Source organism: Camelus bactrianus, chromosome 1, assembly GCF_048773025.1.
Source record: "Camelus bactrianus isolate YW-2024 breed Bactrian camel chromosome 1, ASM4877302v1, whole genome shotgun sequence".
NCBI lineage: Eukaryota > Metazoa > Chordata > Mammalia > Artiodactyla > Camelidae > Camelus > Camelus bactrianus.
Genome location: NC_133539.1, coordinates 70273028 through 70295475, shown reverse-complemented (window position 1 = coordinate 70295475; position 22448 = coordinate 70273028). Strand labels below are relative to the sequence as shown.

Sequence of the window (22448 nt, the reverse complement as noted above, 5' to 3'; positions counted from 1 at the left end):
TGGTTACAGTCACAGCTTTGCTTCCTTTACAATAAAACTGTATGTACCACAACTTTGAAAAGCAGTCTTTAGTGAGAGTATTAAGTCACAAGCCATTGAGAGTATAACTGTATATACTTGGAAAACATCAGATTTTAGTTGAATGCTTCCACAGTATCACTTCTCGGCCAGTGCCACACTTTCTGAGTACCCACCATATGCACAGCACTGTGTAGTACAACTAAGGACCCACAGTTGGTATCCTCACGTGTACAAACTCACTTTTATTAATGCATGCAGCATTAACATTGAACTCAGAAAAGGTTCTCTTAGAGCAAAAATATGAAAAGGAGAGGAAGGGGAGGGGGAAGAATGGAAGGGAAGAACTTCGTGCATTGGACTCTTTCAGTATTCATAAATTCCTCCACGTTTTTCTCCCAGCATGAAATTTTACCTCTCCTTAAATAGCTCAAAATCTGCTACCTTTGCTAGTTCTAGAATTTTTCAGTTATTTACAGACTGATTTGTCTCTGGCTCATGGTAATAGAGTATTTATAAACTAACGAGGGATACACTGGAAAAGTAACAGATTTGAACCTAAGCCCCTGTCCTGTGGTCTTGGAATAAGTCACTGAATTTCCCGAAACCTCAGCTTACACATCTAAACAATGAAGAGAATCATGTCTTCTCTTCTTTGTGCAGTTTTGGTGAGGATCAAATAAAATAAAAATAAAAATAAAAATGCAAGTGCATTGTGAACTGTAAAGAACTGTTTGATTGTAAGATGTTATTATTCACCTCCCACAAAGCTATCAAAATTAAGCCTCCTTTGGGTTATTACACTCTGGATGCTTTTTCTGATGAACTCCTGAGATGGATAAGATGGCAGCTAGGGAACGCCTATTAATTGTGTTTTGACTTTATCCTCTCCCAGTGGGCAAGAACTGATTGTTTAGGACATAGTTTTGCTTTTTGATAGCATTCTTGTACCTGTGGTTTTGCATCCTGCCCACTCACAAAATCCTCTCTGCATCAGCCGTCAATCAATGGTTGTCAGCTGCTGGTTGTCAGCTGCTGGTCGCCACCTTCCCCCAGAACTGTCAGTCAAGAGAGCTGCCAAGAGCCCAGCTGACTCCATCCTGAGAGAAGATGCTTCATCTGTTTCTCATCCACAGCACATGTATAAAGAAGCAGCATATATAGAACAGATGAACAAAGCAACCAATTTCAGCACAATATTAGATTCTGCCAAAGCTATTTCTTCATTCCTAGACAATAACCCATTTCTCCAAGTAGGCAATTATTGCTCCTGGTTTTCAATTCCATTTGATATAAGTCTTTAAAAAACATTTTAGCCTGGACCCAGATCCCAGCGGCTAGGTGGTCATGTGCCCTGCTTCTGAGCTCCTCCACAACCCTCTGCCCTTGTCCCATTCTGGTTTCCTTTTGAGTACCACTGGGACCACCCAGAAACTCAGAGGCTGGCAGTTGCAGAGACACATAGTTCACTATAGGGATAGACTCTTCTCCCTAAAGAGTAATGTCATCATGAACAAGTAGGCGCTAGGCCCAGGCTGGGCCCTGACGTGGGGAGGCAGTGAAGAGGACTCATGTGCCAATCAGGAGTTGGCCTTGTCAACCTCTAGGGCCTCTCTGGCCAGAACCTGTGATTTCCCACTACTTGGCCCCTCAGCATCCTGCTTCTCTGTTCCTCAAGTGAGGCTGGAACTGGCTCAACTTCTTTTTTTACTTTATAAAAATTGTGGTAAAATATTCATATTTACATCTTAACCATTTTTAAATGTAAAATTCAGTGGCATAAATTTCCTTCACAGTGTTGTAAAACTGTCACCACTGTCTGTTTTCAAAATTTTTCATTACCTCATTAAGCAGTAACTTCCCATTCTGTCTTCCCCACAGCCCCTGGTAAATCTCTGTTCTACTTTCTGTCTCAAACAATTTGGCCTAGTCTAGATATTTCATTGAAGTAGAATCATACAGTTGTTGTCACTAGTTGTCTTTTTGTGTCTGGTTTGTTGCACTTAGCATATTTTTAAGGTTCATCTCTGTTGTCGCATGGGTCAGAACTTCATTCCTTTTTATGGCTGAATAATATTCTGTTGTAAGGCTATACCCCATTTTATTTATCCATTCATCTCTTAGTTCAACTTCATTTTGACACCTATATTATGGGACGGGAGAGAAACAAAGTTTGGGTACAAGAACTTCAGTCTGTTGACTGAATAACTGAGAGACTGGAGAAGACAGAAACCTTCTAATGTTACAGCCTTCCCCAGGCCTTATCTGGGATATAAAGAGGATCCCATTCATGGTAATAACCCAAGTGTCACTGTATCTTTTTTTTATCTGCTTACACAAGACTTTAGTACCTTCTCCCTCCCTCCACCCGCCACATGCATTTTGCAGAAATCCTCAGTGAGGAGTGGGGCTCTCAGATAGCCTCATATTAACGTCTGCCCTGCTTTCCACTGACTTTGGCTGGAACAGCAATCTTCCACCTAGCTTCTGCTGGACATTACTTTATTGGTTAACACTTTTCTGCTAAAAGACTGTAGTCCCCAGCTGGCATCTGTTGATGCTGTGTATCCTTAAGGCACTACCATCACTCACCAGGAGCTACTGATTTTTGCTTTAACTGAAGCTCTGGACTTCTCAAGATACCAAAGTTGTGCATTGTTCTGTTTATGCAATGAATTATTCCTTTCCCTGTTGAGTTATATTTTGTTAAAGGTCACAAGTAGTGCTGGCTATGGCCCAAGGTTTTACAGGTATTTCAGTGAAACAATGAGAAATGCCTCTGCACTCCTTATGTTGGTGGCTTTGTTACAGGTCAAGATCACACAGGACTCCCCCTTCCCTGGTGTTTTCTCTCAGAGACTCCTTAATCTCTATGCAAATTGGCTTCAGCCTGCCCACCCTCCATTTCTTCAGATCTGCCTAGACATGTCTAAATTGCAGATTAAGTGCAAATTGGAACACCTATTATATAAAGATTCTAAGTATCTGTGACAGAACTATTAATATCTACCTGCAACATGATACCTTTGGGGAAAACACATTATTAATCAGTACCTGGTGTTTTCCCACACATCCTGTTCCCTCCTTATAGGAGGGAACTTCTTTTGGGAAATATGCTTTCTTAATAAGTTTGAATCTTCAGAAGGTTCTCTTTAGGTTTCACATGCCCATAAACTAGATGTTAAGAGGTTTATTTCCTCTAGAATTTACAAAATCTGATCTGTGATATCAATTCCTCACCACCAGAGGGAGGTATTCCTTTTCCTGGTCCCTTCTTAAGGCATTGGACTTGGATCCAGTGACGTTTTTCACGAAATAAGATGCTTTAAGGCCCACATTTAGGGCTCTCCCTTACCCTTTTAGGTCCAGCTGCTCTTAATTGTCAGTCTTTGGCCTCCTAAAGCTCAAATGCTCTTCCTACTTCATGACTTTGATCTGATGGCTGAGAGAACAATATTACCTGGGGTTCAACCAAACCTACATTTACTGCTTAGATACGGTCAAAGACTGTTAACCAAACAATGGGCAGAGCATTCTAGATCTTGACTTTCTGATGACATTGTTTGGCAGGTTTGGTGCCTGAAAGTTGACTCACGGAAATCTCTCGCCAATGGTCAGTCTATAGATAGATAGATAGATAGATAGATAGATAGATAGATTGATTGATTGATCTAACATATTATAAACAGATTTGCAGGATAACTACTTTCTAAATAATTGCAATATAATTTCCTCCATAAAAATAAATGAGAAACAGCAAATCTGGGGAGAAAACTTCTGTAATTTTACAATTACTTAACCATAACTTTTTCCTTGATTTAGAGAGATCATTTTTAACATGAATCTAAAAGTAATAGAATAGCTCTAGAAGAAGATGATTAAAAAAAGAAACATTTAGCTACATATCTAGTCTAAACTGGAGATTTTTCTTAGATAAATTTGTTAGCTTCTTGGAATGGTAGTGTATACATAATTTGAAGAAGCAGCTCCTTTAGCTGTTTCTTTAGAAATGACCTATAGACTATATGTCTGCAGAGACTTTCCTACCTCCTAAAACATAGTTAAAATTGGTCTGAAATTCCATGCTTATGGAAAGGCCAATGTCCTTTTTAACACTTCCATGAATTCCTGGGAGGTTTATAATTTCATGGACATTCTGGCCCTGCTTTCCTAAAATTCTTGCTCCCCACCCTCATCCCTGGCATCTGGTGGTTGCTTCTTTATCTTTGTCCTGTCATTGACCTAAATATGAAGTTCCTCACCTTTCCTTGATTTAAAAAACAAACAAACAAATAAAAACACTCATCCAACATCAAGGTGAATGTCAGAAACTTTACTGAAGGTTTAGGAAATTGGAAGAGGCTTACATTTCGAACAGCTTAATTATATATTAGATATCCATCCTCTCCTAAAATTTTTGTCCAACTGCTAAGTTGTTTGGCCATGACCTTTCTCCTCCTCGTCTTTTTTCTGTCCTTGCCCTCACCCCCATATTCCTGTGTAAGTCCCCATATTTTTATTCCCATCTCCTGCTGTTCATGCCCCTTGGATCTTCTACTCCAGATATTTTCTCAAGATATCTTCATAAACAAAGCCTAGGAGGAATTCTGGTCCCATGTGAAGATGATCATATGCTCACTGACATATGCATGTACCATGTGGTTAGCAGAGCTGTTCTCTCTGACCAGGCTGTCTCAGCCACCATCTTGACTTAAAATTGAGCTCTTTTGTTCTGGAGATGATTGCTAGTATGCCAGCTGTGGTGTGTCTTGTGACCAATACTGCAGAAAATTGGGAAAGACAGCATCAAATATTGGACTAAATACAGAAAATGGGGTGAGGTATGGGGTGGAATGTGCGGATACACTAGCATGAGACATTTTGCTACCAACTAATATTTATTGAACATCTATTCTACAAGTTTCATGTACAAAAGGGGAAATCTTGTACATGACCCTATGGTTGTATCAGGGATTAAAAACTCCTAGAGTAGTAACAAAATCTGATTTGTCATCACCCAGGCTGAATGGAGAGAAGAAGTGAAAAAACACTTTGAGAAGATCAAAAGTGAAGGAACTTGTATACATCGATTAGACGAAGAACTGATTCGAAGGCGCAGAGAAGAGCTCAGGTCAGCTGATCTCTGTTTCTTCACCTCTTTTTATTCCCAGATTTTCAGATATTAGCAGGAACCCTCTTTGTGAATCATTTCACTTTCTACAGACCTTTCACCGCTGCTGGTTTTTGTTATTCTCTTTAAAAGTTGCCCTAAAAGTTGGTCCTCCTTTATATCACTTTCTTACTGTCTCCCCCGACCTTGTTATCCTCCTTTGTTATATCTCTGCAACAGAGGGCCGTGGAGCAATGCTATTTGTTTATTCAGCCGCTGTCCTAGGTAGTATGAAAGGTCAGAAATTTATAAGATATAGTCCCTGGCCTCAAGATGCTTATAATCTGTCAAGGGATAGAACACATGTTCAGAGAGAACTACTATTTTAGACAGGATCTGTACGATATGAGTGATTGTGGTGTCAGCTTTAATTGCATAATTCCCCTAATATATGAGTGTACTAAACTGTGTTCTTATTAAGATATTGCCAGCACTGCACAAAGGCTATAAATTATATACAAATTGCATTCAGATTTCATCTGTGGCCCTCATGGCTGTTCTGAATGGCTGAATGTGGCCCTTAATGAAAAACTAAGTGGAAAACTTGGATTTCCCATCTCACACTCCATCATGCCTGAGGCATTGCATTAGACAAGAGGGTCTTAAATTTAGAGTGCCCTTGGGCAAATGCTTTTAAGATAAACCGTCCTGTTCTTCTTTAATTAGAGCTGACCTTAGTTCTCCCCCACGTTAACTGGGTTAATCGACTTCGCTGCTCCTGTTTTCTTTGACAGGCATGCTTTGGATATTCGTGAACACTACGAGAGAAAACTTGAGCGGGCTAATAATTTGTACATGGAATTGAGTGCCATCATGCTGCAGCTGGAAATGCGGGAAAAGGAGCTCATCAAGTACGTACCCAGCCCACTATCTGTCCTGTCAGTCAGCAGAGGTGTACTACTCCTCCAGGTCACTGCTACTCAGAGCTGGAAACTTATTCACTCACCCAGTGCGCCTTAGAGGATGTGCTGTGCACAGCCCGCTGCCCCAGTGAGGCTTACAGCCGAGTGCAGTTGCCACAAAGCTAGTTCTAGGGGACCGTGCGCTTGACAGGCATTTGCAACTTCAACCTGCTGAATGGCTCAGGGAGGGTGGTCCTCGTTTCAAGAAGAGCTTGATGTGGATGAGTGGGACCCACTGCCCCCTGGGGAAGCAAGGCGGCTCCTGCCAGTGGTTCAAGGTATTCCAGGCAAGAAACCCAGGGGCCCTGACCAAAACAGCAGCAACTGAAAATAAGTAGGACTTCAGTGCTTTGTGTCTCTCATGAGGCACGTTGGGGAAGGGACGGTTGGCCTCCAAGTCCATCTGCCAGCTGAAGAAAACAATGAAGTCAGGTTAGTTTGGATTTAGTAATTTTTTTCCCCTTTTTAACCTGAATAGCAGCCTTGTTATTCAGATAGCCTGTATCTATTAAGTGTGGCCGGAATCTGTGGGTGGAGTTAGCCTGTGAAAACATCATGCCCATCTTTTCTGTTTGCCTTGACGGAGACCTGGCTTTTTCTTTCATTCTTCAGGCGTGAACAAGCAGTGGAGAAGAAGTATCCTGGGACCTACAAACGACATCCCGTCCGTCCAATAATCCACCCCAACACCATGGAGAAGCTCATGAAGAGGAAAGGCGTGCCTCACAGACCTGGGATGCAGGCCAAACGGTGAGCACCTGTACTGACCTGATCGGACAAGTGGGAAAATAGCCCCTAAAATACATTATCAGGTGATGAATGTGGCCATGCTGTACCGCATCATCAGCACACTTGCCTCTAGATGTAGAGTAGAAAGATGGGAAAGAGTGTGTCATGGACTCCAGAATCTAGTTTTTACTCTCTGAGGCATTGATATTTATTCTCTTAGCATGGAATAGTGAAAAGAGAAATAAACTAGGGGCCAGACAGACCTGGATTCAAATCCTGACTCTGTCTGTTAGAAGCTGTGATTTGGGCCATGTCACTTGACCTCTTTCAACCCAATGGGTAAAATGGTATACAGCACCTGACATTTCTTTTTCGTTTTCTGACCCCTCACGCACAGAACTGAGTACACCATAATTCTTGATTTGTGCAACACTGGTCCATGCATGGCCCACTTTCATTTATTCGGTTAGTTGGTTCTTTTTAATAATGTAACAAGTGCCTGTAAATTCACCACCAAAAACGAAAGCAGACACTTTGATAATCACTGATATTTAATGATATAGTTCCCTCATCCCACTCCCATGTGGGACTTCTGTGAAGTTTAAATAAGACAACATGTGAAATCACCTAGTAAATCACAGTTGCTCAAAAAATGTTTTTAAATTTATTTTAAAGATTCCCTTTCCCCTAATTATAGCACATTTTTCTTACATTAGTTTAATTTTAAAATGCTGTTCCAGCCAGTTTTTATTACCAAGATCTGCTAGAGCCTCATTCCTCCCAAATAATGAAGAGTTGACTCTATCCTAAATTAATGTAAAAGAAAGAAATGTTCCTTAACCTGAGGTGTAGACCTGTCAGTGAGACTTGAGCTAAATGCTGTAAGAATAAAGGTAATGAGAAATGTGTTTTAAAGCTTTCAGAACGGTGACTGTTCCCCCAGTGCAGGACTAATATAAACCTCAACCACAGAGGAGTAACTACATGGATTAATTCCAGTGTTGCCTTTACTTGCCGTGCCCGACCATCCTCTTGCCAAGCTCTGAGAAATTGTTTTCAGATGGCACCTGACAAAACCCCAAGAATCCCAGCACCTCTCTTCTTTTGGTGGACTAATTAGGCACAGGTTTCATCTGCTGGCTCCTCCCTGCTTTCTGCCAGCAGTTAAAACTAGGAGCACTGGGAGAGAGAATAGTACTGTTTAATTTTTCAACATATGAGCTTGTGTTCACTTTTCCTTTGTGAGAAATGTGTTTGAAAGAGTTTGACAGCAGCAGTGGATGCTTAGCCGACAAGCTCGACGTGTCCAGGAAGGTGACCTGGAGTGGGTACTAGAGCTGCCAAGAGCTGTGCTTTCAGTTGATTGCCCCTGGGAGGATTTATGTTTCAGATTATTTGGACAGTCCAGTGACTGTCAAGTCAGAAGGCCAGTGACCTCCGAGGCGATCAGGGAGGAGAAACCATCCACTGTCCTTTAGCCTGGGTTTCAGTGTGCGTTTAGTCAGGGACTGAAAAGAAGAGAGCCGGATTCAATTATGGATCCACTAAGCCCATCACAGTGAGTATAGTCCAGTAAGACAGCCTGAGTACCTCATAACATGAGGAAGCTTGGAATGAGAGAACTAACCCTTGGTGTCCAAAGACTTGGGTTCAAGTTGTGAGTTCTGCCATTAACTAGCTTTGTGATGGATGTAAGCCAACTAACCTCAATGTAATGTTTCAACACATGTATATATTACAAAATGATCACCACAGTAAGTCTGATTAACATCTGTCACCACACATAGTTACACATTTTTTTCTTGTGATGAGAAATTTTAAGATTTACTCTCTTAGCAACTTTCAAATATACAATACAGTGTTAGTAACTATACTTACCAGACTGTACATTATATTCATAGCTGGAAGTTTGTACCTTTTGACCCTCTTCATCCATTTCGCCAACCTCCTACTCCCACCCCTCACCACTGGCAGCCACCAACCTGTTTTCTTACTATATCTGTTTTATATACTGGGTTTCTCATGATATTTCACTTGAGTAAAGGATTCTGTTGTTTAATAATTAAAAAAAAGAGTTTAGGCCCTCTAGCTCTGAAATCTCCAACTGATTTGTGTGTGATTGGTCCCAAAGAAGGTGGGGCTGCTCTCTGGTGGGAAGGAGGTAGTGATACAACCTGGTATCTGAGCACCTCCCCCTGAATCGGTTCATCAGTTCAGAAACCATTTATTGGTTGCCTGTATGCCTTGGAGTCGGTATGTGTGAGGTTTGCCTGCAGGCTCTGGTTTCCTCTTGATCCACGTGATCCACATGAGTAGCCCAGCGGGCTGGGAGAGGCCCTCCTCCCTTTAGGAAGACAGTAGAATGCCAAGGTCACTGCTCACGAGCCCTTCTCTTGCTGGCTCTGCAAAGCCTCCTGGACTCTCTATTTCTCCCTCCTCTGTCCCCACCCACTTCTGCCCTTTCCTTAAACGTTTATTGAGTACCTGATGAGCAAGGGGCCTTGCTAGTGTCCTCCACATGCAGAGGTGGGTATGACTTAGTCCCAGCCCTTAAGGAGTCCACGTCTAGACCAAACTCCCTGAACTTAGCCTCTTGCCTAATTAATTGAGATTTCCTTCTCTGGTCCCAGATCTCTGTCCTTTGTGATCCCTTGTAGGATCTCTCTAGATCCATCATCAGACAGATTCTGATTGTGGGCAAACACCCATGCCTATGCCTTGGCAAACTGGCACCAAGCTGAGAGCTGACACTAGGAGGAAGAAGTCAAGAAGCCTGTGGGGTAGAGTTAGAATTTAAAGGGGATTGAGTACCTCAGCTAGTGAGGCACAGAGGAAAATTGAGAAGGAGTAAAGGGAATCCTCTGTAAGTGGACATTTAGGTTGTTTCTAACTTTGTGCTATTTTAAACAATGCTGTAACATAACGTCTTCCAACATACGTCTTTGTGCACATCCATTAGTTCCGTTGGATAAATCCCTGTGTCTGTAACTACTGACTCAAAGAGTATGTGTATTTTAAGGCCTGGGACTTATTTCCCCAAACTTGAATGTGTTCTCACATGTTTAAAACCAACCTTGTTCTTTTCTTCCAGGCCAGATCTGTTGAGATCGGAAGGTATCCCCAGTACAGAAGTGGCTCCCACCGCATCCCCTTTGTCTGGAAGTCCCAAAATGTCCACTTCCAGCAGCAAGAGCCGGTATCGGAGCAAACCCCGCCACCGCCGAGGGAATAGCCGAGGCAGCCATAGTGACTTTGCGGCAATCTTGAAAAACCAGCCAGCCCAGGAAAATTCACCCCACCCCACTTACCTACACCAGGCTCAGCCCCAGTACCCCTCTCCCCATCACCATGATCCTCTGCCGCAGCAATACCAGCAACCCCCTCCTGCCGCGTCCCAGACTCACCACCCGAGACTCAGTATGCACGGCCAGGACATTGCAACCTGCGCCAACAACCTGAGGTATTTTGGCCCGGCGGCGGCCCTGAGGAGCCCACTCAGCAACCATGCTCAAAGACAGATGCCTGGCTCTAGCCCTGACCTCATCTCCACAGCCATGGCAGCAGATTGCTGGAGGAGTTCTGAGCCTGACAGGGGCCAGGCTGGCCACCGGGACTGCTATCAGGCTGACCCTTATGACCCCTGCCTCCAGTGCAGGCCAGCACAGCGCGGGTCCCTAGACTTCCCCTCGGCTGAGCCGGTGGGGAGGAGCCCCGACCTCTTCAAGTCACCAGCACACAATCCCCTCTCGGAAAATGCCCAAGGTTCTGAGAAAACGGAAGAAAACGGGTTCAGCGGCTGTAGGTCTGCGTCATCCCTTGGCACCCCTCATCACATCGCCTCCGCAGTGCTACCTCGAAAAACAAGGCCCCTTCAGAAGGTAAGGCGTAGTGACAACGGCAGTGTGGCTCACTGCCTTCCAGGGATGTCAGAGCCTGTCATGTCATGTGCATTGTAAAATGTACATAGAAAGTATACATTCTGTAAAAGGATGAGATACCAAAAGCACAAGTAGCGGTTTCTTTTACTTTTAATACTTTCCACACTGCTTAAGTGATGGACTAAGGAATATACTTTGGGAACTACTGACTCGGGGCTGCTGCAAATGAACATAATTTATAAATAGAAAAATACCCAGATCTTAGGGAGATGTAATCAAAATAGTTTGGAAACCACTACCTCGCCTAGTCCTAAGGGATGCAAGAGGGAAGGGTCCCATTATGAAACGAGTTTGGGAAACAGTATTCTCTGTCCCCACTTCGAGGCTCCTAAACACACATTAATAAACCCTAGGCTTTGAGAAATCATGCAGTAGCTTTGTTTAATCCAGCATTTCTTCCACCTATTTGACCTTTACTGCCTTTTAAAAGTAGCATCTATTAATCCCCCATGGAACTAGCTTTCTTCACAATGTATTTTGGGAAAACATCGCCTTAATTAATAACCATCATGGCCCCGCCAGTTCTCAGTCACTGAAACCTGATCCTCTCCTCCTCGCCCACTGGCTGCCTGTGGTTTATTAGCTGGCTGGCTCTCCACCTCTCCTACCTTGTGCGGTTAAGAGCACAAGCTTGGGAGTCAGGTCAAAGCCAGGCTCTTCCACTTAGTACCTTTTTGAACACCTGTTCCTTATCTATAAAATGGAAACAATAGTGGACCCTGCCTCATTGATGAATATGAAGATTAAATGAGTTAGTACATATCAAGCATTTAGAAGAGGGCCTGGCACATAGCAACCTTCCAAAAATGTGAGCTCATCTTGCTAATGTGTTAAAAGTAACAGTATGGATGAAAGGTATTTAGCACAGAAAACACCCACTCAATTCTAACTATTGTTTCACATCATCATCATCATCCATCAGGAATTCAGCTGAAGGAATGAAAGTGTCTAAAATGTAAATGAGTATGTTTTGGTCAGCTAGACAATTACTAGAAAAGAAGTTGAAGCTAAGGGCCACTGTCTCAGAACTGTATTTCTTCCTCCACATATAGTGTGCTCCTGACTGTGCATTCCCAGAGATAAATCGTGTTTCAGATAGTGCAGTGGATTTGGGCTAATCCGTTTTCTGCTCCTCTGCCCCTAGAACCTGTAACATGTTTTTTTGGGGTGAGGGGGACAACTTTATTGAGATATAATTCACATACTATACAGTGCTTAAACTGTATGGCTCAGTTCTTTTTACTCAGAGTTCTGCAACCATCACCACAACTAATTTGAGAATATTTTAATCACGCTAGGAAGAAACCCTGCACTCTTTAGTGCTCACCCACTTCACGGCCCCTTCCCAAGTAGCATGTGTCCTTGAACCATCCAGATGCCATTTTGATGCCTCTGCGGGTCTGCAGGCCCGGGAACACACCCCTTCTCCATCTGGCCTCACTAGAACCACATTCCCATAGAGCAGCTCAACTTCTCTCTACCCAGATAAACTCCCACGGGGACTCTAGAGGGACGTCTATCTCCACAGTCAGAACTCCATCCTGGGCTTTCCTACTCAAAAAAGCATATCAGAATACAAATGGGTAAGGGTGATGGATTATTAGAACTGACTTTAAAAGTAACTTATCCTCAATTTTTGGTATAATTCTTTGGACCCATTTACCCACCTCACAAGGGATTGTAGTAATCCAGCACATCGTGACACTGTGATTAAGGACAGTTGATCTTAAGTGTGGCTGTTCCTATGCCCTTGAAGGGAGATGGAATCTTCCCTCACAGGGAAGATCTTGTTCTTAGACAGGACGTACCCACCCTTCCAGATCAGCCACAGAGCCCCAGCAATCACAGGCCTCAGATGTCCCAACCAGAGCTCTCTTATCCGTGCCCACGTGCTGACTCAGTTATGTGCTGAGCATCTATTTTGTTTGCCGTGTTGTGTTAGTGGTGGAGGAGGAATACAATATGACAAGACGTGGTCCGACCCCAAATAATGTAGGTCTTAGTAGTACAGATGATATAAACATAATATCTGCAATATTAGTGAAAAGGTGATTGGTACATAAAAGGGGAAAAGAAAGTTGTTGGACTTTGAAGAACTGAAAGATCATTTCTTGTTGAAGTCTCTAAGTCAGAGCCTCAAACCACCAGTGACCATAATTACAAGAGGCCACCCCAAAATCCAAGACCTCCTCTCCAATTTCCCTTCTTCATCACTCACCTTGGACACTCACATTTACCTCTCTGAGGGCAAAGGTAACATCTTGCCCAGTTCTGTATTTTCTGCAGCATCTAGTATACGCCTCTCATCATAGACGCCCAGGAAAAGTTACTAAATCAATGAATGAAGACATATATGTTTAAAGATGACACTCAGTGCCTCTGATGATAATTAAGTCTTTTACAGGGACTGTGTGTGTGTGTGTGTGTGTGTGTGTGTGTGAGAGAGAGAGAGAGAGAGAGAGAGAGAGAGAAATAAGACTCTTTCTCCTTGTTCTCAGAGTGGAGATGACTCCTCTGAAGAGGAAGAAGGGGAAGTAGATAGTGAAGTTGAATTTCCACGAAGACAGAGGTAAAACCAATGAACACATATGATTGCTTTCAGTGTGATCAGGGAAAATCCTGAGTTTGCCACACCTCCGGTCCTGACACAGGCCACTTTCTAACAACCGTCCTATAGGGAAATTTGAACCTACTGTGTTCATGGTTTCCCACTGCCCATTTTGGCAGCTGGCTATGCACAGCAGATCCTGATTTATCTGAATTCACTAGATAGGAACTTCAAGGTGAGGAAAATAAATATGGACTCAAAGTTATAATTGAGAATTTAGTGGGCAGTTTATGAGATGGCCACGCTGTTTTATGAGTAATTTTACTGGTTTCTAGCATACCTCCCTGTATTAGTCTGCTCAGGTTGCCGTAACAAAACACAGACAGGGTGGCTTAAACAATGGAAATTTATTTCTCCCAGTTCTGGAGGCTGGGAAGTCAAAGTCCAAGGTTCCTGGTGAGAATTCTCTTCCTGGCTAGCAAATAGCAGCCTTCTTGCTGTGTCCTCACACAGTGAGGGAGAAAGAGAGATCTTCCTCTTCTTATAAGGCCAGGGTCTTATGGATTAGGCCCCACCCTTATGACCTCATTTAATCTTTATTACTTCCTACAGACTCTGTCTCCAGATTCAGGCGCATTGTGGGTAGGGCTTCAACATATGAATTTGAGGAGGACATAATTCAGTTCATAGCACTCTGTATGCCTTGGGTTTTATGCCTCCAGTTAAATATAATTAGATGAGTTGAATCCTCCTTCAACCCAGCCTTAAAAATAGCTTCCTGCATAGCCAGCAATAATAATTTTGCTTGCAGGACTAAAGAAGGACTGCATTCCCCTACTTGGAGAACTAAGAGCTGTCCTTCTGTAGAAGTACAGAAGGTAGTTCTCCTCCCAGGAGGCCTTTTCTGCTAAAAGGCATTCCCTTCATGGAAAGTAAGACTCCAGGAATCCTCCACGAAGCTTTGCAGCCCGCCCGGAAACAGGAATTCCCTGAAACCAAGGGACTCCTAGTACTCTGGTAAATTGCATTCTGAGTCCCTATGCTGTGTACAGAATTGAAATCTGCTCTCATCCCCTGAGCCATAGCTGCCACATTGCCTTTGCTGATTTGTTTCCTTGGACGCTGTGTTTTCTCCTATGCAATGCGATTGAACACGAATGAAATGTCTTTTCATCCTCTGAACTCATTCAACAGGCATCGCAATCACGTTACTGCCAGCTTTTGTTCCTATGACACACCATTAACTCAGCCTACCCAATGGCTTCCCGCCTTTCTTTCTTGTTATGATGCAAATTTTGTGTTTTTACCTCATGGTTTTGCTTTTTATATTATAACATTTTTCTCCCTGTCTCCCTGATGGATTACCAGCCTTGAGAAGTCGTGTGAGTCCTACGTTAACTTCCCTTTCCCACGTGGGCTTCCTCCATCCAGCCTCTTTTCTTGTGTTCTTGACCCCCATAACCACAGGCCATTACCTGGCCTGGTCCTCAGCCAGCTGCAGGTCATATGCCATCAAAATCGTTTTGTACTAAGAAATATAGAAAGACCCGATGATGACAGAGGGGAAAGGCGATCTTCCTTTTTATCATTTATTTTGTTTTTTAAACCAGTGTAAGCTAACAGCATTCTTATTGACTAGGCTACTTGTAAACAAGGGGAAAGAAATGAAGAACTTTCACAAATCCCTCATTCCTGACCCACTGTGCCTCTTCTGAGCTAAACCCCGTTGTTAACTAGAATGAGCCACCCTGGGCAGGGCCCACAGCTGCAGAGTGAATGCTCCCTCCGAGCTCATTTCTCTTGGGGCCGGGCAATAGGGGTGGTGAAGGCACTGGCCTTCCAGGGCTGCTGTGCTCAGGGGAAATGCAGCCACCATGCCCCGTTGGGGGAGGGGGGAGGACGGAGAATGACACTGAGGGAGCATGAGGAGACCCGACCCAACCCGCAGCTCCGCAGTGTCTGAGAGTGTGGTCTTGAACAAGTCACTTCCCTTCTCTGCCTCCAGTTTTCTGCTCTGGGAGACGAGTCAGACCAGAGAATTTCCAAAGGCTCTTTCACCTCTGAGAATCTAGGTGGTTGGTTCTCTATGAATAAGAAGGATAATTTCAATGTGAACCTTGCCATGGCACACACAGGTGTGCACAGCCTCGTTAGACCAGCCCATTTTCTCAAAGACCAGCGGTAGCCATCAGCTTTGGAGTGTAGAGTGGAACCACGTAAACATATAAACCAAATGAAAGGGAAGTTCAGATTTCCCTCCCTGTTGCTTTCTAGTTAAATAGCTTCTACCTTTCTGGATTTGATTCTCCCTAGGGGCAGAGAGAAAACTAGATCCCCTCCCGCCGAGGCTGTGAATGACAGACAAGGAAAGGAAAGTAGCCGGTGGTGACTAAGTGCCTCTGGTTCTTTGTCATTCCAGGCCCCATCGCTGCATCAGCAGCTGCCAGTCATATTCAACCTTTAGCTCTGAGAATTTCTCTGTGTCTGATGGCGAGGAGGGAAATACCAGTGACCACTCAAACAGTCCTGATGAGTTAGCAGATAAACTTGAAGACCGCCTGGCAGAGAAGCTAGATGACCTCCTGTCCCAGACGCCAGAGATCCCCATTGAGATATCCTCGCATTCGGACGGGCTCTCTGACAAGGAGTGTGCGGTGCGCCGTGTGAAGACGCAGATGTCTTTGGGCAAGCTGTGCGTGGAGGATCGTGGCTATGAGGTGGGGCTGCTCCTCCCTTCTCCTCATCACTGTTCCCTGCCCGTTGCTCTTTGGGTTCAGGTCCCTAGGGCCTTTACAGTCATCATTTAGTATAACATAAAACAACTGCCCCCATGAAATAAGTAGAAATTCGGAGATGACAGAGCTCCCTGAAATGGGGGCAAACAAGCACAAACACGGAATTGCCCTTTATTCCAAGATCTAACTCAAGCATCACTTCCTCCTGACCCCATCTCCCAACCTGGTGAAGGATAAGGGCCTCCCATCTCCACGTCCCCACCAGCCCCTGGGCGATGCTATCATAGCTCTTTATGAACACTTAGTTCACATATGGTACTGCCTTCTGAGAGGCAGGCTAGTTTGGTGGCTGGAACTGTGTACACTAGAACCCAACTGCCTGGTGCGAATCTCAGCCTTTCTACTAACTCACTGTGTGCCATTGGGCAAGCCACTTAACCTCTCTGTAGGTCAGCTCCCCACTCTGTAAAATGGGTATGATAACCGCATCTGTCTTACAGGGTTGTTGTGAGGATTCAGTGGATTAATAGCCGTGAAGCCCTTACAGCAGTGCCTGGAATGTAGCAAACAGTATCTAAGTGGGGCTGTGGGGGCACTGTTATCATTGTCATCAGCAGCGTCATTATCATCAGCTTCCTATGTCTTCTTTCTCCATAAGCTCACAAGGACAGGGCCTGGGTTCACTTATCTTTGTAGCCCCCTTAGCCAGCAACCCAGCACAGTGCCTGTCACATGGGAGGTTTTCAATATACGTTTACTGAGTGATTGCAGAAAGGAATCAAGGTTTTATGTTGTCTTGACTTTGCAGAATCCTATGCAATTTGAAGAATCGGACTGTGACTCTTCAGACGGGGAGTGTTCTGATGCCACAGTTAGGACCAATAAACACTACAGCTCTGCAACCTGGTAATGAAAGGATACCCATCCTGAAGATCTCATAACTATACTGGCATCTCAAATCCATCCCACCCTCTGACTCTGCCCACTCCCTGCTTTTTTGTCTGGGAGGAGAGCTGCCCCATCTTTCTTACCCCTAGAAATAAGCTGCAATAACAGGAACATGAGACTTCGCAAATCTCTGGAAAAAAATATCCAAATGAAGTTAAGTCTCACTGAACATTTCAATCAAGAATGGCAGGGATCTACTTTATTGAATATTCTAGCTACTGTAACATTGATATTTATTTTTGTTTGACATTTTAACACTTTGTACTGTAAAGAGTGAACTATATATGATAGAGAGAAAGACAATAATTTCTTGCAAAAAAAGAGAGAGACTGAGAGAGAGAGAAAGGAGGAAATAAAAGTGGAATTTAGGAGCAACATCCTTGGGGATTTGTGGGGCCAGGAGGTATTATCGCTACTTGAACAGGGACCAGTTCTTTTCGCCATAAGTAACTGAAGAGACACAGAGCAAGACATACTGAGCATTTTAGAAAACAAAGAACAGCAAAAGAAAAGCAATTCCAGGTAACTTGTGAACAGACCACGTTCAACCAACTTGTCCAGATGGGTGTTGGAAATGACCTAAAAAAGTCTGGAGTCCAGATACTTGCACCCAAGGGTCTTTGAGGGTATATGCTTCCTCTAGGAGGAAACAGAAAACTGTATATGTGGAAGCTGATCTCATTTTTAAAATTTTAAGCAGCATTTGGTAGTGAGGCTTACAAATAGCGTCCAACCTTGTCCTTGATGAATATTTCCCTTTTTAATGCTGTCAGTCATTACCTTAGCAAATGCATTACCTTGGCCAATGTGTTGATTTTTCAAGTGCCATTTTCTTATAGCCTATTTCCTTTCCACCTGTTGACCACTTCTTTTAGGGAAAAAAAGGGGAGGGGGGAGAGCCTGAGGAGGAAAGAAAAGAAAAAAAGAATGTCCAACAGTGTTAGAAAAGCAAATGTGGAATCTGTCAAAGGACGTTCTCAGAATGTCTCAGTTCATCTACATGGAGAAGATGGAGTCACCTCTCCCTGGAACCAGGTTACTTGTCTACTAGAGTTTTATATGATTTAGATGGAACAGTCTTCGAAGGCAGCTTGGATGGGTGTGAGTCTGTCCCAATGTCCAATCCCAAACCAGCCCTATGTTTTTATTTGTTAATTCATTCTGTCCCAGAAGCTTTAGTGACTGGCTACCACTATCAGAATAAAGGCAAAATAAGTAACTTACAAAAGGCAACCCCTCCTCCACCATGACAGCATTTTTGTTCAGTGCTACTTGTCAAATGTATTTGGATCAATGCAGCTTTGAATAATTGGATTTGGAAATTCCTAGAAAGAACAACTGATGCTGAGCAGTGATTGTAAAGGTTTTACATTGTCCAAGGCATGAGGTCCTTCCTGTCTCCAGGGTCATGGGCTCTGAGAAGCATCCCAAGGTACTTCATGTATCTCAGCTTTAAGGAAATTTTTATCTAGAATTTTATATAAAAAGATGTTGGCCTAGTTCCTTCTCTGTCTCCAAGATCAGTTACTGCCAAAAAACCTCTCTAGGCTCAAGACCAGGAGAGGATGGCTAGATGCTTTGACACTGCTTCATATTGGACATCAGGAAGGACTTACACACACAGGTATTAATCCATTTCCAATGCAGATGGAAACATCGCCCTCCTCTGGGTGTCACTGATTGCATCGGCCAAAAAGGAAAAGGAGGAGGGAATTTAGAGCAATTCCTTTTGCTTGTTTGATCCCTCCATTTGTTTACACTTTACGTTGAGTCATTGATTTAAAATTTAGTGTCCGTAATTTATAGCTCTTAAGTAGGATAAAGGAAAATGTTTAACTTATACAGAGAGCAGTATTGTTTCATTAAATTATTCCATTTTGTATAAATTCTGTAGCTGGACTACATGAAAGATCTTAAGCTATGGCATTATTATCATTGTTATTTTATTTTATAATAATTATTATCATTCTCATTTTCTGTCGATCAGAAGGTGTGGTTTACGGTGTAGCACAATGATTGTGTTTATTGCTAACCATGAATTATTATGGATTTTTATGATTTTTATGAAGGAATGAAAATGGAACTGCCATTTGGGAGCTCCCTGGTATTGGTCTTAGCTGTTTTCCCTCATTTTCTGTGTATGACAACAATCATCTGAGGATGCGGGTTCTGCCCTGGAGCCCAGTGGACACCTTGTGATCAAAAAAGCTCCTGAGTGAACAGATGATGGAGTAGATGGACAAACAGTTCACAAGCTGTACACTTTCTCAAGTTTCTTAAGAAATAAAATCATGGGACTATATTAGAAGCCCAAGAGAATTATTTAATGCCCTGAGAGGAACAGTCCTAGAAGGGTTTTGCATGGGACCCGTGGGGTAGATATTTTCAAGAACTGCAGCATAGTTTGTAATCTCCTTCATGCTAGATCCCACAAAACCAACCTTTTTTCTCCTAGTTGGGAGACTGAAAAAATGAAAATGTCTAAAAATGCCTAGCTGTGATGTCATCCCACGGCAAGACTCTAGGAATTCTAGAATGGGACCTAGTCTCTCAGAGAATCACAGAGTTGGCAAAGTACCTTAAAAGGCCATATCTTTCATCCTCTGACTTCAGACCACACCATACTGTGAATCTCTCTGGGTCATTACTTCTGGGAACGGAGAAGCTACTACTCTGTGTCCTCCTTCTGTCCAACATAAAACACTGACACTTCACCTTGTCCCAGTCTTGCCCCACTGTAGTGGCCAAAGAGAAACATGAAGGGCAACATGTCTTACACTTTTTAGTGATGGTCTTCCTGGCAAACCCACCCCAAGACCTCATAATTTTGATTAAGTTTTTTGAATTCCCATCTTGACTGTCATGATAATGCCATCTACCTATCTGCCTTAACTGTCATGAGCATATTAGGGTGTTAGTGTGGAATCTTCATTCACTGTATTGTCAAGAGTTGAATAAAGTTCCACATTGAACATTTTACTTATTTTTTAGTAGAAGTGACTAGAGGCTTCAGAGAAGAACAGTGTTTTTAGGTTAAAAGAGAAATGCCTTCTCTACCCCAGGCTGCCCTTCACTACCTGCCTTGAGATAAGCAGGACAACTTTGAACTGATGTGTGTTTCTTTGAGGACAATTCCACAGCCATCTGAGGAGTGCTGAATGAAGAGCTCGGGAATTGAAGAGCTAAATCTTCAGTCCTGACAACTTGCAACAGTGCTTTAAGGAAACTCGCAGGACTGATTTCCAGCTTAATTGTTGATTGAAAGTTTAACCCCCTTAAGATGAATGTCCACATTCGTTTCACATCTGTTTTTGACTGACTGCCAGTTAATGAGCTTTAACTTGTGTTGTAGATGGGCATTTGGTTCTGATTCCCATCTATTTCTAGATCATGTCCTCTGAATAACAATTCCTCTTAAAATTGTTTAACAGGACTGAGAAGCCTGCATCCCCTTTGAAATTATAATAGACTTTACCTCCGCTAAAATTTAGACCTGTTTGTGAGATTGTGGGGAGCACCTCCCAGAAAGGTGAAGATGCTAGCTCTGTTGTAAGATGATCTGGCATGACCTACTTGAAGTTCAGATATTTTAAAACTTTAGTATCAACAAATTCATCCTTCAGAATTAAGGATATTTTTAGTAGGATTTAGTAAGTTACTGGACTTCCATTTCAGGGCCTCATTGTACTAAATTTTCCTCTTACCCTAAGCAGTAATAGAGTTGATGGTTTGGGGGTTTTCCTGGTACCAACCCAATTTTAAATGCCTTCTGCCTCTGTGAAACATTGACTTTTTTTTCAGTGTGAATGCATCTTTGTTGATCAAATGACTTACCCTTTTTTTCCATGCCTTTGTGTCTCAGTTTTTCCCTCTTTTCTTAAAATATTCATACTTGAACTTCCTGGAACTGAATTCTACAAACATAATAGCATCCAAGGAATTCTCACCTGCTCTGCAATACAGTGTGCCATGTTTTTTGTTTTTCCACTAAACCGGAAACCAAAATACCCCACATAACACTGTCTACCATTTCCACCCTAAATACCCAAGACCCATGTTATTTATTGATTATTGTATTCTTTCCTACTGAGCTTGGACACAGCCTCAGAACCTCTCACAACACAGCACTTGGAGCAACAGTTACCACTTGATGGGAATTGGTGTGCAAGGGGAGATCTGTTTGCCATCTCAGCTCTACCCTCATAATTAATTTCCTAAGGTGGTTTGAGATCTTGAGTTAGCCCTGACAGGAGACTGACTGACAGGATTGCACCAGTGTACTCCTTACGGATCCCACCCTATGGCTGTCGGGGGGGCAGCACCGATGGTGGGAAAAGGGCCACGTGCCTCCACCCACTGCCCTTTTGGACTACGATTCCAATTGAATAACCTCCAGTCACTGACAGATTGAATTCCAGCTGTCTCTTGATTTACATCATTGCATTGTGTTAAGTGAGCATGTTCCTCCATCACCATCTGTAAACAGAGTTAACATATTAAGTCCCAGTTCCTTGCTTCTTCCTTAGACTCTGTGAGATTGATGTACCAAAACAATGTGACATTCTCTTTTTTAAGACTTTGACTGGGACTGTCAGTACGAATTTAGTGCCTTTTCAGGCAGCAAGATTTTTCTTCATTGCTGACTATACTCACAGCGCCAGTGTTACCAACCTCACAGACTAGCACATAAGAATCACATTAGTCTGCCTGTTTGCATGTTACAGCCAATACTGCAAGCTCCTGTTCAGACTGGAATGAACTAGGCTGCCAAGTGGAGGACCCTTGTGGAAGCTGGAACACTTCTCAGGGACAGGTGGCAGAAGAGAAGAGCTCTGAAATCACTGTTCTAAGAAACAGGGTTATCCCAAAGGAGTTGGGTTAGGGCTTTTAACTGTCACGTGACCAGAGCATGCTGGCAGGATCTCACACAGGGCCAAGACCTCAGGCAGATGGCAAGGCCACTGTCAGGAAACTTCTGGACAAATCCCAGGCCTACTCTCTAGAGCCACTTCACAGCACTCAGGGGAATACTGGCTCCTGGCCCCAGCCTGCTGCCCAGTGACCAGGCAGACAGGGTCCTCCAATGATTGCAGGCTAGAGGGAACCAGAGCCAGAATGTGCAAGATGTCCCTTATTGACCATATCACCTGGGTAGCTCACTGCCTCCAGAGTGATCACTTCTCAGACTCAGGAAGTGGGATGACTCACTTGATTCTTGTTTGCGGTAATTTGAGTTCCTTTCAATTTGGAGCAAATTAACTTCTTTTTGTAGTCAAGTCTCAAAATGAACTCTTGTCGGTGTCCTCTGTGGTCTCCGGCACTGAGTTCCCCTGTTCCCTGTGAGGATGCCGCCTCCCTCTTTGTATTGAACAATTGTACATCGATGGGAACAAGAGTGACTATCAAAGCAAACAAATGCATGGAATTAAACAAAAAGTGTACTTCACTGTTTTCTGTCCT

At 43.3% G+C, this 22448-nt stretch overlaps 1 protein-coding gene across 11 annotated transcripts in view; it reads left to right on the top strand.

Annotated features, from left to right (window-relative positions):
- MAP3K13 (mitogen-activated protein kinase kinase kinase 13) overlaps window positions 1–22434 on the top strand; it is a 153004-nt gene extending 130570 nt beyond the window's left edge. For 10 of the 11 annotated variants that reach the window (XM_045519732.2, XM_074366611.1, XM_074366610.1 and 7 more), the window contains 7 exons: window positions 5040–5149; window positions 5923–6039; window positions 6703–6840; window positions 9911–10697; window positions 13256–13326; window positions 15725–16022; window positions 16849–22434. In XM_045519732.2, coding sequence (XP_045375688.2) covers window positions 5040–5149; window positions 5923–6039; window positions 6703–6840; window positions 9911–10697; window positions 13256–13326; window positions 15725–16022; window positions 16849–16950 — 1623 coding nt within the window. In that variant the 3' untranslated portion in view covers window positions 16951–22434. Of the gene's footprint in view, window positions 1–5039; window positions 5150–5922; window positions 6040–6702; window positions 6841–9910; window positions 10698–13255; window positions 13327–15724; window positions 16023–16848 lie in introns of those variants that run through there. The other variant, XM_074366613.1, reaches the window with a different exon arrangement.
- Window positions 22435–22448: the final 14 nt, after the last annotated feature.